The sequence below is a fragment of the Phyllostomus discolor genome, chromosome 5 (genome assembly GCF_004126475.2).
Source record: "Phyllostomus discolor isolate MPI-MPIP mPhyDis1 chromosome 5, mPhyDis1.pri.v3, whole genome shotgun sequence".
Lineage (NCBI taxonomy): Eukaryota > Metazoa > Chordata > Mammalia > Chiroptera > Phyllostomidae > Phyllostomus > Phyllostomus discolor.
Window position 1 is genome coordinate 127,736,492 of NC_040907.2, and position 16,161 is coordinate 127,752,652.

The window sequence follows — 16,161 nt, forward strand, 5'->3', positions numbered from 1 at the left end:
TGATGTCTCTCTCTTTCTCGCTCACTCTCTCACTTGTGAGTATGTCCTCAAGTGAGTGAAAGAAGCCAGACTTTAAAAAGTATATTTATTCTATATAAAATTCCATATGCAAACATTTAGAGAAAAGGCAATGTATCCTAAGGTGAAAGAAGTAAGATCATTAATTGCTTGGAGGGGGCATGGATCGACTAGGAAGAGGCACAAGGGAGTGCTAGGGGTGACAGAAATGAATGGTATCTTCCTATACATTCATCAAAGGTGATCGAATTACATATTTAAGATGTGAGTATTTCACTGTATAGAAAATATATTTCAAAAATAATCCACTATAAAAGAAGAATGGGTTGATACATCTGTATATACACCCAAAACATATATATAACTATATGTAACTACAGAGATACTTGTATGTATAGAGATTATCAAAAAGAATATCCACGAGAGTTTTAAGTACCTCTGATGTGACAGAAAAAGGTTGGAAGGAGTGACTATATATGACTATATGACTATACCTCTTCATACATTTCTTTGAAGTTCAAGATTGGCTTTTTAAAAATTTAATACTTATTAAATGAGTTTATTGGATTTGTTTTTAAATTATACTTATGTTTGCATTTCCTTCCTTTAACAAAATTATTTTTGACTACACTCTGCTGTTTCCCTCACATTGTTCATTGCACAGAGGATTGTAGTATACTCTCCCTGCCATTATGATCAACTACAAACTTCACCCAAATGTAATTTTATGTTTTGGGTTCATAAACAAACCTTTTTTCTTTTTTCTTCAAAGCTACTTGGCCTTAAATTAGGAAAGTAAGTTGTTACTGATTATCTTCTATTTTACTTTATCTCTACTGAGTTTCTCTGAGTTGGGTTTCTTTGTTTTGTATTATGTTTTTGGTAAGAGTGGGTTGTATGGAAGATAAAAGCCAGAAAGAGCAAGATAAAGAAGGAATAAAGTCTGTATCTTATTTCCTTGGCATTCTATGCCCTATTTAGCCTCATCATCCTAATTATCTGCTTTTTCTTTCAACATCCCAAGTACTATACCCACATTTTACCATATAGTAACCTGAGTCCAACTTTCTCAACCGAAGTTAACCATTTTGCTATGTGCAACTGGACATTAAATAGAGCCATAGGAATTGTTTCATTATTACTTGAAAAGTTTTACTCATTGAATCTTTGAAACTTAAGACATGCCATTTCTATGCAAAATAAAATCAAGGTGTCTTCAAAGTAACATACAACACAGAAAATTTAGGTTAAAATGGAGTGCATTATAGTATTTCATGCAGGCAAGAATCATGAATGGATACCAAACATCAAGGAGAAGTAACAGAGGCCATATGAAGTATTTCCACAGAAGATACTTAAATACAAAAGGGAAAAGTACACTAGTAGTGCAGAAACTTGGCCGATATAAACCTTCACCTTAACAAAGTGGTCAATGTTAAAATCATAATGGAACAAACTGATCTGATGTGCCTCTAGATATGGTTCACTAAAAAACACAAACTTGTTTCTGTGGCATTCCTATGGACATCATATCTGAAACTTTCAAAGATTTCAAGGGGAAATCTATTTAGAGAGACAGATAACGCAAACCAGAAAAATGTTGACATTCGGGTAAATCAGGTGAGTGGTGTATGACAATACTTTGTACTGCTCTTATACAGCTTTTCTGTTGTTTAATATTGTTGTTTTTTTTTAAAAAAAATTAGTGAAGTCCCAAAGAAGTAAAAAGATACTTTCTCCTTTCACAGTTGAGCATATTATACTGTTTGACCAATATATCTGGCAATGTTTTGTAACTGAAGTCAAAATAGGAAAACACATTGTTTATATTCTTTTTTTCCAACTATGGGCAGCACATAAATTAATCTTCACAGACATTAATTAATTTTAATTTTTCAATTAAAAGTTTCTCTAGGCATTATAGTAGTAGGCAGAAGGTAGCCAGTCAGGCCTTATAACTATCAGGTGTCATAACACAAAGTAGCTTAGCAAGTGTTGTCCAGGTAACTTGGCTTTCTCATAGTCCTAACTTGTATTAGTGAAGTGATCAAATACCAAAGACTTTAAATAAACCCTGAGAGCTGGATTAAATTTCTGATGAAATATTCTAACATGCAGTGCAGCTTTTTTTTTTAGAATTTTTAAATTATTGATTTGAGGGAGGAAAAAGAAACACTAATTTGCTGTTCCACTTATTTATACATTCACTGGTTATTTCTTGTATGCACCCTGCCCAGGGATGGAACCAACAACCTTGGTGTATTAGGATGGTGCCTTAACCAACTGAGCTACCTAACCAGGGGTACAGCTAGCTATTTTATACTATCCATCAACTGAGAGCATAAACTGTATTTCATGGTGGAATGACAAAATTAACATTCTGAAATAGGTTTACATTCTAATTATTTTAATCAGCAAATAATCTTCAGAGTTTTATAAGGCTCACCATAACCCTTACTTCAAGCCAATAATACTTTTATGTTTCCCCATAGCTCTATAAATACCACTATTTCATCTATTTTCATTTCTTTATTTCAGTGAGGCAATAATTAAGGATGTTCTCATCCATTCCCTGCTACCAATTGGTGTATATAGCAGATAGTTGAGTTTCTGAATCTACTTGACTACATTTTTTTTTCAGTGTCCTAATATCCTCCAACTCCAAATTTAAGACTCAATCCAGGAAGTCATGGGCAGTCTCCCACAAAGACCCCCCACAGCTACATGAGGACTGAACAATCTACCTGAAACCTGAAATTTTACTGTTACTCAGATTTCTTGATCTTCAAATGAAAAGACCTTACAAAAATGTAATAAAAACCCAGTAGTGCTCAAAATTATCAGTCCAGGAACACACTAAAAAATGGTGGGAAGACTAGACCAAAAAGATGTGGCAACCAAATGCAAGACATAATTTAAGACTGGATTGGAAAGTAGATGAAGAGGAAAACAGCTGCCAGGGATTTGAGTGGGAGAGGGGCAGGAGAAATGACAATTGAGATTTTTTAAATGGACAATGAATGTCTCAGGTTGGATTAGGCTGAATCCATGGGAGATTCCTACAGTGATCGTTGCATTGTGCTCATGCAGAACATGCTTTCCTTAGGGAGCGTATGCCAAGGTATTTCAAGTTAAAATGTCACATGGTGAAAAAAACATGTAAATAAATGTGTTTAGTGTTTTGTTTTTTCAAACAGTAAGGAAAAAATTAATCCAATTAAATGTGCCCTGATATGTGTGCTGGTCTTTATAACAATTCATTACTGAGACTATTCAAGGATAGCCTAGTGATTTGAGAAAGCAGATAAGTTTTCATCATATACCCAGGTGTCATAGTAATTTCTGCATTGGAGACCTAACTGACTAAAGTTAAGCCATGACATGCATTACTTCAATTATTCATTAAACTGACATTTATTAAGTTAGAGGCACAAGATATTTACACTAACACCCTATGCAAAATAAAGTTGAATGCTATTCTAAACTGAGAAATATTATAATCTACAGTGAAAACTATAAATTTAAACATATTTTATAAAGGATTTTATATTAATAATTATAACAAAAACATTAATGATGATGATGATGATAGCTATCATTAATTGAACACCTACTACATATATATATGGGATAATGTCAGTAAATTAAAAATTATGTATCCTGGCTGATTTAGCTCAGTTGTTAAGAGAATCATTCTGATACACCAAGGATGTGGGTTCAGTCCCCAGTAACGGCACAGACAAGAAGCAACTAATGAATGCATAAATAAGTAGAAAAACAAACCATTGTTTCTCTCTCTCCTTCTGCCCCCAACATCAATAAATTAAAAATTTTTTAAGTTATGTAACCTACTAAACAACCCTGCAGATTAATTATTGTTCTTCTTTTACAGAAAGTGAAAATAGAGCTCAAAATGTTCAGCTAAATTTCCTTAGGTCCCGGTTAGTCACCAAAGCAGCAGGGCTTAGCGGCAGGACTGCGCGGCACTGAAGGTCAGGCACCTTCCTCTGGGCACTGCTGACCCCAGAGACACACACAGTTCACATTGAACGTGAAAAGTAATCAAAAGCACTGTAAGATCGAAATTTAAAGGCTCAGAAAATTTCAGGTAGGTTTCCAAAGGGAATTTATATTTGAAATAACTTTAAGTTTATTTTAGGAAACACTTATTAGATGAATTGTTTTCCTTTTCTGAAGTAGAATGAATACACAAGATTGTAAGTGAAAACATTTCTAAGATAGCAAAAAACACTTTCAGATATTTAAGATAATTTGAGAATTTTCTTATGTGATTCTTATCTTGAATAAGTAATGCTTAACGTATAACAACATTACTGCATCTCGTATGCTGTTTCAAATGTGTTCATACCAATCTACGATTATCTTTGTGAGTTCTAGAATTCAACCTAACCATCAACTGTGAAATTTTTTTCATAAATATACTGCTAAGAAAATATACATTTTCTAAAGGTACACTTAATATTTTTAGTAACATGGGGGAGATGAGAGGGAATTTCAGGGGAATTTCAGGGGAAAGGGGAAGGGTTTACATGAACAAGTATAAAGGACACATGGACAAAAACTAGGGGGATGGAAATAGGAGGGAGGTGGGGAGGGCTGGGTGGGTGGGCTAGGATGGGAGTAAAAGAAAATTGTACTTGAACAATTAAAATAATAAAAATTGGGAAAATTAAAAAATAAAAGATTTAATAAAAATATTTTAGTAACATACCTTTAAATAAAATAACTAATTGAGATAATAAGTAATTATTGTCCAAAGCGCTTCACATGTACCTTTTAAAAGATTTTATTTATTCATTTTTTTTAGAGAGAGAAGGGAGGGAGAAAGAGGTAGAGAACCATCGATGTGAGAGAGGCATCAGTCAGTTGTCTCGTGCATGACCCCAAACAGGGACCTTGGCCCACAGCCCAGGCATGTGCCCTCAATGGGAATTGAATGTGGGGCCTTTCAGTTTTAGGACGATGCCCAACCCACTGAGCTACACCAGTCAGGGTACACTTTACATATAATAAATTCATGTAACTCCATAACAATCCTGCAATCTTATGTGGCTCTGTGTAAGTGTATACTATATTTAAAATTCACAAAACTTAATACTTAAATAATGTACTTACTTAAAACTAACTTCCTAAAATAAGTTGATTGTTTAATATCTGGTTCCTTAGAAGCATGAAAAGAATCTATAATTTAACCCAATTCACATGATATCACTAAGTTTTAAACATAGTTGATTAAAGTGTAGCATATCTTAATATCTGCCACATAAAGATGTATTTGCCACTCAAAAAGGACTAAAGGAGTCAGTATTTAAAACTATAATGTAAATTGAAACCACAATGAGATATCACCTCACACCAATCAGCATGGGTATCATCAATAAATCAACAAACAGGTGCTGGCTTGTTGAGGATGTGGAGAAAAGGGAACCCTAGTGCACTGTTGGTGGGAATGCAGACTGGTGAGCCACTGTAGAAAGCAGTATGAAGTTACCTCAAAAAATCAAAAATGGAACTGCCTTATAACTCAGTGATTCTACTTCTGGGAATTTATCCGAAGAAACCCAAAACACTGATTCAAAAGAATGTAAGCACCCTTATGTTCACTACAGCATTATTTATAATCACCGAGATTTGGAAGCAACCTTGAAATTTACACAATGAATACTGTTCAGCTATTAAAAAGAAGACATTTTTACCCTTTGAGGCAGCATAGATGGACCTGGAGAACATTATGCTAAGTGAAATAAGCCACTCAAACAAAGACAAATACCACATGATTTCACTCATAAGAGGAATCTAATGAACAAATTGAACCAACAAGCAAAACAGAGACTCATAGATGGAGAGCAGCCTGACAGCTCTGGGGAGTAGGGGTTAGGAGTTGGAGGGATTCAGCAAGAAAGAAAAAGCACTCAAGAACATAGACAACAGTGTGGTGATTGTGGGGGCAGGGTGGAGGTAGAAGAGGGTATAAGGGCGATAAATGGTAATGGGACAAAAATATAAAAAGAGACCAAAACACTATAAAGGATCAGAACAGGCTTAAAACAAGATCCTGTAATCTCATTCTCTTGCATAGACTATGGTCAATAAATCTTGCCATCAAACCTTTAAAAGTATTTTTTCAACGACATTATGAACCCAGAAAAGCATTATTAAATGAATTATAATTTGAAAACGAATTAAAATTTTGTAAGTATATGGAGAGTTATGTAGTAAGGAAGGTAGTCCTCAAAAAACAGTAAGAATCCAGCACTATCAAAACACAAACACAGTGTCAGATGAGCACAAGTGTTCAAGGGGTAAGGCATATGTTCTTTTCTGCTCTAGAAAGAATTCAACAGACTTGTTTTGTGGCCTAAATGAAATTTCCCTCAAGCCCATTCACACCACTTGGCTTTCATTCATTCTAATTTTCTATTTGGGATCATTCCTAGAAATTACAAAAAGGAGTCTTGAGTCACTGGAAATGTACATGCTCCAATGATAAATGATTTGACTGTGTGTGAGCTGGATTAGTGACAACCTAACCCTGAAATCAGTCTGATCATCTCTGGGCAAAATGCTATCTTACAATTTGTTCGTATGCAAACCAGAAGCCCCATGCGTGCCTTTGAGCGTGTGAATAAACACTGATGGATGAACACACTGCTTTGATACTTTTTGCCAGCTCATGACATAATGAGGAAAATAAGGACCATATGTTGAATCTGAAGTCTAAACTATTAAATTTATGTGAGCATCCTGTATTGCGATTACTTTTCCATCATATATGTATTTTCCCCTATCGTATATATATAAATATGCATGGTCCTGATTTGCATGACAGTTTACATGACATAATATTAATATATACATGGACCATAAATATTTTAAAATATTAAGCTGGCATCCCGTTATCCTCTCACCACCAACTCTCAATTTTTCCTACCCAATGGTCTGTTATACCCAGAAGCCTGAGATTCATTGCCTAGGACTATGAAGGACACTATCAAAAAAACATGTTTTAAGTCCTGAATAATGATCAAGCTCAGTATTTGACCTATCGCTTAAACCTGCAACATGTTGCTGTAAGCCATGGAATGTTACATTATAACCAGAGTTAAGAAAAGTGTATCATTTTTCCAATGATTTCTGTTACTAACTGAAACAAATTTGCAGGTAAGTGTGCAGAGAAAACTCTTTAGTAACTGTTATCTTCCTTTTTTGTAGTTTAATGGATTTTGAAAATAAACAAGGTAACTCAATGACAGCCAATTTGGTACTTTTAAACAGCATTAGTATATATAACAATTTATAAATGAAGGGAATAGTTCTCAGAGATATCAAGTAAGTTTCCCTGGATGTTTTACCTATCTCTGTACATTTTTTGTTTCCTTCAATGCATATATATGCATATATATACACATACATATATAATGATGTACATATCATAATTTGTAATTTACCCATTTGTCTTTAATTTTTTTGCCCACCTTTCCTCAGCACCAGTTAGTCTCCTTGAAGGCAGAAACCATTATAGTTCCAGCGTTTAGTATGTGCTAAAAATATACTTAATGACTGTTAATAATAATGGTGTTCAGGGAAGAACATTTCTTAAGCATTTACTATGTGCCAGGCAATGACATTAGTGTTAAATATTTTGAATGTAACTATGGCATGCAAATCAGGAACATGCATGAATGTGATTAATGTATGATTTGATTGCCATTTTAAAACATAATTCATTGTACTTTTATTACCATTTATCTCCCCTACTCTTTCTTCCACCTCCATCCAAAACATATTTCAAAGAGACATTATCAGCATGCCAGTGTCCGCTCTGAGTGGAACATACACCTCATGGCCCCCAGCATCACTTGGTGTCCTCCATCACCACAGTCAAGGAAGGAGGGACACCATGCAAAACGGGGCCATCGCCAGCGCAGAAGCCAGTGGGAAGATCACTGAGTTTTCATTTTTTCTTTTCGAAATCAACTGTAGACAGTTTCCTGGATTAATGCTCATTGACATTTCTTTATATATGTTCACTCAGTCTTCCAAATACTACTTTGAAGGTATTTTATAACTGAACAGCTAGAAAATGTCCCTCACCATCCTAGAAAGAGTATGTGATTACAGAATGTATACACGGGGCCCCCCTCTCAGGGATGCCCCCACTTTTTAGTTCAAAATGACTTTAGATTTACAGATTGGTTGCAAAAATATTATAGAATTCTACATATTTCACCAAGTCTTGCCTAATGTTACCTTCTTACACTGTCACAATTCTGGGACTAATTCTGACCCTACCGTCACTAGGGATGCTGACTGTTTTTCCCCTGAGGACCACACTCTATCTTCCATACCTTATTACGTGCCACAGAAGGCTTACCAAGATATATTTCATTAGTGGGCTCCCTTTCCTTTTCACTTCTTATTGGGCTCAACCAATGAAAGCACAAGAACTGAAGAGCTGGCTATTTACTTCCATACCCCATTCTCTGACCTCCTCTTTGCAGAGAGATCCCTTTACCAAATGGCCACAACAAAAGCCTCTGCTCCCTCTATTCAGCTATAACTCTTCTACCTGGGTTTCTGCTCCCAATCCCTTGTTCCTTCAGGCCTAGGAGTGGCAATAGCTCTCTGATGTCATTAGACTCATCATTTTTACTTAGCCTGCCCACCCCTTTCAAGCAATTCCTTTATTACATTTCCCTTAATACCCCCAGTTGACTGTGCAATCTGATTTTCTCCAGAGACAAAGATTGACAATCTAACCAAAATGATATTATGGCAAAATTGACTTTCTGTAAATGAATGTCCTTTTTACCCCAACACACAAAGTAAAATTTTTTACATAAATGTTTTTTTACTGAAGGAAGTCCCAAACAATGCCACTCAGGAATACAATTTCAAGAATCAAGGCTTGAAATTACTTCACACCTTTATCTCATTCAAGCATCATGGGAAGTGGCCACCTACATATGAAAATAACTCTAGTGGTCATTAACAGGGTTTGAGCAGCAACCTGGTCCTGTAGCACCAGTGGGGGCAGAAGTTTGTGCTGACCTGCCACCCCCACCCCTCAATCACTTGATTCTCAGAAACTATCATTTCAGCTACAGGAAAATGGCCTCTTTGGTCAGAAATTTGAGATCACTATTGTCTTAAATTTTGAATTACAGTAGAATGAATATAGGTTATTGACAAATTGTTCTAAGGTAAGAAGTGTGAGATACACCAGGCAATTTCAGCCCCCACACATGGATTCAGTATTTATTAGTTAGCAGGTTCAGAGTTGGAAGCGACAAGCTTCAGTTCAATACCCAATTGCCTCAATTAGACTCTCTTATCTATACAACTACTTCCCCATAGATGAGGATGAGAGTTAGTCAAGATACCTACAGCATCTACCCTGACAAAGAGCAAAGAACCCAAGATATCTGAAGATCCAAGAGGCCAGAGGCAGAAGAAGCTAACTAGTTCTCTGGAACAATACCAAAGGCAACAAGAGAATTATGAAAGGACACCATGTTATAGCCTGTAGATCCTATCACGGCTCCCCTGAGTAGCAGCCAGCAGCACAGGAAGTCCTCATTCATAAAACCTCAAACTGTAGATTGCACTCTTTCCCCACTCTCTTTCCCAAAATGTGGATTTAGTTTTCTTAACATCTCCTTCAGGGTTACATAATATTCTACATTTGTTCTAACTGTATCTTACACAATAAAAACCTCCAAGTATTTTAGCATTTCCTCTATGGAGCAGAAAAACAAAGCTTTCTTAGAAGAACAAGAAGATATGATGCCCAGCAGAACATTAAGTAAAATTTTTCAAATGCCAACATCAGGGCAAAAATCTTTTTTCCTTTTAGCGTATTTTCCTATTCTTTTTTGAAAAAATGATTTTATTTATTTTTAGAGAGAGGGAGAGAAATGTCAATGTGTGAGAGAAACATCCATTGGTTGCCTCTTGCACATGCCCCAACCACCTGCAATCCAGGAATGCGGACTGACCAGGAAGCTAACTGGCAACCTTTTTGCTTTGCAGATGATGCTCAGCCAACTGAGCCACACCAGTTAGCGTGCATTTTCCTACTCTGGTACAACAGTCAATAACTACAGAGAAGAGTGAACAAGAATTTGGTTCTGCTTGCTGTGGTACATGAAATTCAACCACTCATAGGTACTTATTCTTTCAGAAAGTTAGAGTCTACTGCCATGATTCAAAAAAGCAACACACAGTATATGGATTTCTGAAATTTTAGAAATAAATATTTCTAAATTTACTTTAGACTAACTAAATATAGAAATTAAATAGTACTCCCAACGCCCAATTGCACTTCCTAGTGAAGGCAGGTGATTTAAGCTACCAAGCTTGTCCATTAAGTCTCTCCTTCTATCTTATGCACTCATCCCTGCCTCCCACAAATCTGAGAGTCACTTATAATACCAGAACTGAAACTATTTCTCTTGAAGATTTTAAGACAAATCACCTAAGAAGGACTTCAGATGATATACTTGTATAGTTGAAGGGGGCAGTCATAGAGGATGGGTAGATCAATATGCAGGAAAAAAACAGAAAAGGGTTTAATTTACCTTGAAAATAATCAGTATTCTATTTGTCCAGACCAAGTGAGAATCTGTGCCAAGCAATTACACTCACTTACAATGTCTAGCACACAGATGACTATATGGTAAATGTTAAATACATACTTGTTGGATGATGGAAATTGTACATGGCAATGTTGTGTGCACACAGGAAACAGAAACTTGAGATCAGACAAATTAGAAGGCAATGCAAGGTTTGGTTCTCCATGTCAAAAACACTTTCAAGATACACACTGGGAAACAAGTGACAAACATTTGCCACACTCATAGTCCAACATGTTTCTCTTTGAATGCTAAAACTTTATTTGCAAACGAAGAGCTATAGGTGAAAATATTAAATTATAAGTGCATGATATAATTTTCAAGGCCAGTAGTGTTATTGCTTAATGTCTTCTTGAATTAAAAAGGTTGGTTGCTCAGGTTGCTTACATTTATAATAGCAATATACCACTTGAAACCTTTAACACATAAGCACTTATTTGCTAGACCAAAGCTGGCCTCGAACTTTTAGCAATGCCATATGCTTTTAAATTAACCCTTTTAAATACTGTACAAAGCTCATAACACGAATTGCTAGCTTATAATCAAATTAGGTTACTACTAAATACTCGTTAGGCAAACTATTGAAAATAAAGAAAACATGCATATTCCTACAGCTCAATGAATGTCAAAATTAAAGATGGTATAATAAAAATTTGGGATTCAGCAATTGTCATTTAGCTGTAAGATTTCAATGGCTTGCACATTTTAAGATGAACTGAAATCTCTGAGAACCCTTTCCTTTGGAAAAAAAAAATCACACATTTTAACATAGTATCTAATGGAAAGTCTATTTAAATCATAATGGATCATAGCTGTCAACTTCAAACAGTGGCTTTCTTCTTAGGAGCTTAAGTTTACACACTGGAGCAACACCACAAATGCAGATGCTACAAAGGGAGCTATGAAGAAAAATAAATTTTATTCACAGCACTTTGCACATGAACTTTTCCTTCTGCTAATCTGTGTGGAGTTGAAAATAAAGGATGCTAACATGCACATTGTGCAGCACATCTCAAAAGGAGAAAACACTTTACTTGAGTGAAAATTCATTTACTGAGAATCTGGGAAAATGCACATCCACTATACTCCAAATTCACTTCTAAGTGACAGAAAAATACTATATGAAATGGAAAAAATTAAATATGATTTAATCAATAGCTGATTACCTTTAAAACTTTGGGCTTCTTTTCCCTCTGGGGCCTCTTGTTTTCCTTTACAACCTAAAAAAAATCAAATTGCAAAATGAACCTCCATTTAAGAGAAAAATTAACTCCCATCCCCTAAAAATTTTTGGCTATTTCTCTATAAAACTACTTATACCATTTAAAATCATCAACATGTTTGCTAAGCAGAACCTCAAGAGCTTATGTAAAATGTATACTTTAAAAGTCACTAAAAAAAAAAAAAAGCCTTGCATAAAGATGAAGTAGGGAAATACCCTTTTTTCCCCTTAAAGTCTGTCTTAATTAGCCTCTGCATTCTTCACGGCGAAGCCCACGAGGTAGCCATCTTGCTTGCTTCTGCAGAGGAAGCCTCTACAGTGGAACAGTTCTGCAAACTGCTTTTTGGTATTATTATCATGGTGTTTAAAGGCAGCCCTGGCCTGCCAGCACTGTAGAAGTGCTGGGCATGCCTTTTGCAAAAACAGCCCCACAAAGAGTGCAGCCAATGGCAATGCAGAGCTTAGCAACTCCAAAGTGATCTTCTCTGCCTAGCCTTCCTAGACAAAGGATCTCCTGTGCAGCTCTGCTCTCACCACAGGACACAGGCAGCCACAAGCTGCGACATGGAGTTCGCTGCAGAGGATCTGGTCGCAATGAATTCACAGGAGGCTTCAGCAAAAACAATGCACACAAATCCCCCAGGTCTCCACCATCGGATCGATGGCGGAGTCTCCCTGATTAGTAACCTCTTGGTGGCTCCGAGGGCAGGACCATGGTGGGGGGAGAAGGGGGGCTGTGCAGCACTGCCTCCAACATACAGAAGATATAACTGAGCTGTGGTGCCGGGGGCAGTATTTGGGCTTGATGAAATTCTGGAAGGTATTGTGCATTTTTACTTTATAAGGCAAGGCTAAATATTGGCGATATTTAAGGCAGGGAGGTTATGTGAGGACAGTGTAGGCTCAGCTGTTGGGCTGCGTGTCTCATTCCTCCGGAACCACACCTCTCTGCAGCAGGCACTTTGCCCAGAAACACAGCAATTTGATTTCTGTCAATAAATGTCCAATGACAAAGGCGGATTTAAAAAAAAATAAAGCCACTTAAAAGGAAAAGGACAGGATAAAGACATGAAGTAGGGGGAGGAGTTTTCAAAATACACTTGCCACTCTCTGGCTGGAGAAAAAATATTTCTTCCTCTTGCTCTGGACATTTCTGGTGACCTTCATTTCCCAAAGAAATCTTTCCCTCATACCTTTTGGACAAAGAAGCACCGTTGGCTTTGACCTGTCTGTCTACCAAGACCAACTGTCACTGAGCATCTCTCCATAGAGATGCTAAGCAGGTTGGCCCCACGTGGAGCCTGTCTGCATGCCAGGCTGATGGTCAGAGAGCTACCCACTTCCCAGGGACTGAAACCTGAGCCAGAGGTGGAACAGACAGCCACCCACACTCACACACCTGGACTGTCCCTAAGCCCAGTGGCTGGTAAGTGCTGGGAGAGCTTGGCACCATAGCTGGAACTTGCCAGATCCTGGGAATGGCAGACCCAGAAGATTTAGCTCCCTCCCTGTAACTCTCTGGCTATGCACTAGTGGCAGTAGAGGGAGAACCAGTACAGCTGCTACAACCTGGCAAGTCTCAAGGTCACTTCTCAAATTCAGTTCTGCAACCCGTCACAGCTCCATCATAGCCACCTTGACAGCTACACGGACCTTGGAAAGACAGCCTCAGCTCCATCCCCATAGGGCTGAACTTTCAGCAGCGCATTTGGGGGATTGTGGGTGGGCCTCCCTCACTGCTCAGTCAAAGATGGGTTTTGCACTTGCAGTTGGATTCAGAACAGATTCCCACACCAGATATCCGGATGGCCAGAATGACTGCATTTCATCACCCTTGATTCCTAGCCTTTTGGTTTGCCCCAAAAGCATGCTTTCCATTTTGGAATGGGGACTCCAACATGCATTGTTTTTCCATTTTAAACTACCTCTCCCTCATCCACCCATCCACCCTCAAAAATTTTAACAAATATAAGAAGCAAGCCTACTGTAGCAAATCCAGTGGATTCTGACCTAACCACATCCACCAGGGCAACCTGTGGCACATGCAGCCTGCACTGAGAAGCTCTCTAGGGAATGAAGCAACCATGAGACAGGCAGAAAGACAGGATCAAACACAGCAAGATTTAAAAAGGGTGTAAGACATGTTAAAAATAGGTGCAAACTCTACATTTCTTCTTTGGAGATATTTTTGTGATAAAATATTATAAAATTTGCCATTTAACCATTTCCAGAACCTTTTTATCTGTCCCAAACTAACAATTAACTCCTCATTTGTTGTCTTCTCCTAGCCATTGCTAACTTCTACTTTTCATCTCTATCAATTTGCCTATTGTAAGTACTTCATATAAGTGATATCACACAGTATTTTTCCTATTGTGTCTGACTTGTTTCATTTAGCATGTTTTTAAGATTCATCTATGTTGTAATATGTATCAGAATTTCATTCCTTTTCAAGGCTGAATAATATTTCATTAGATGTATATCTACCACGTTTCATTTATGTATTCTTCTGTTCATGTACATTTGAGTTGTTTCTACTTTTTGGCTACTGTAAATACTGCTATGCAAAGGAGTGTGCAGTCCTGGCAGGTGGCTCAGCTGGTTGGAACAACATCCTGCACACCAAAAGGTTGAGGGTTCCATCCAAATTGAGTATCCCAACCCCTAGGTTGTAGGTTTAATACCCTGTCAGGGTGTGCTTTCTCTCTTTCTCTCTCAAATTAATAAACATATCCTTGGGTAAAGTATCTATTTCAATCTTTGCTTTAAATTCTTTTGAGTATATATCTAGGAATTATTGAAGTGATAGATAATAATTTTGTTTAATTTTATGAGGAACTGACAAAAGATTGTTTTTATCCTTACTCAAGGACAATTTTTTTCATTGCTTTTAGAGAGGAAGGGAGAGAGAGAAACACTGATGCCAGAGAGAAGCATAGAATGGTTACTTCCCATACAAGCCCTGACTGGGAATGACCCACAAACGTAGGTATGTGTGTGCCCAGTCTGAGAACTAAACCCACAGTCTTTCAGTTACAGGACAATGCTCCAACCAACTGAGCCACACTGGCGAGGGCCCATACCATTTTCTATAGCAGGTATACTATTTTACATTCCCATCAGCAATGCACTCAAGGGTAGCTCTGTATTTCTTAAAGTGTCTTTCATTCCAGTTACAAATTATGCCTACTAGTCCAATACTTAAACATAATTTTTAAAAACTTTTTAATTTGATTTTCGAGAGAGAAAAGGGGGAGAAAGAAACATCGATATGTTATTACATTTATTTATGCATTCATTAACTTCCTTTTCTTAATATTTTTTTAAATAATTGAATTTAGAGGAAGATAAAGAGAAAGAGAAAGATTTGTTGTTCCACTTATCCATGCATTCATTGGTTGCTTCTTGTATGTTCCCTGACAGGTAGGTGATCCAACCCTCCACCTTGGCACGTTGGGACAATGCTCTAACCAACTGAGCTACCAGGCTGGGGCCTAAATTTTTTTAAAGCATCAACATTTTCCCAGGCTGACTGCTCAATATTTGGTAGGGTGGCCATGATCCATTAAGATATAGTTACATATTTTAAATTAATCTATTACCTATTACCTCTGTGATCTACATGTTTGCCTCAATAAAATGAATAAAATCAGGATCAAAGTACTTGGTATACTGTGTACCCACATTGGTGGAAATTAAGTTTTTAGAGCCCCATGAACAGGTATTTCTATTGCATGGGATACTCACAAGCCATATAACACTACCCTTAGCAACCTCAGCAAACACCAAAGGTCTGTGCGCAGTGTTCCATAAAATGTATAAAAGCCAAAACTCACCCAAGCTAAATTATGAGTTAATGAAAATGACCAGAACTAACATTAATTCCAAGTATCCAAATGGTGCTATACCATGAAGCTCTGCACTTGTCTGAACACAGAATAGATTGATAACCTCTATTGTTTGTGACCATCTGTCCTATACTTAAAGATTTGAGAGTCTCAGCTCAGGGCTTAGGTGAGAATGAACTTGGATGGAGAGAATTCTAGCAAAGAAATTGGATGTCAAGAAAGCCATTTTCTTATTATTTAGGGCAAAGTGCATACAACTAGATCCTGTTGCAAGTATGAGCGATTATAACCAAAGAAACCTTAGGTTATAGTCTTACTTATTCAGAACTTACATTTGTCACTTCAATCTGTTTTTCCCACAATGGATTTGTGATCATTAAATTGCATGAGTTGACACTCAATAGCATATTAACACAGG

The 16,161-nt window shown here is 37.0% G+C and overlaps 1 protein-coding gene across 1 annotated transcript in view; it reads right to left on the reverse strand.

Moving 5' to 3' along the window:
• The window catches only part of TET1 (tet methylcytosine dioxygenase 1), a 98,840-nt gene that overhangs the window by 65,988 nt on the left and 16,691 nt on the right, over window positions 1-16,161 (reverse strand). Inside the window, exon 2 of the mRNA XM_028513131.2 lies at window positions 11,840-11,893. Coding sequence (XP_028368932.1) covers window positions 11,840-11,893 — 54 coding nt within the window. The remainder of the gene's footprint in view (window positions 1-11,839; window positions 11,894-16,161) is intronic.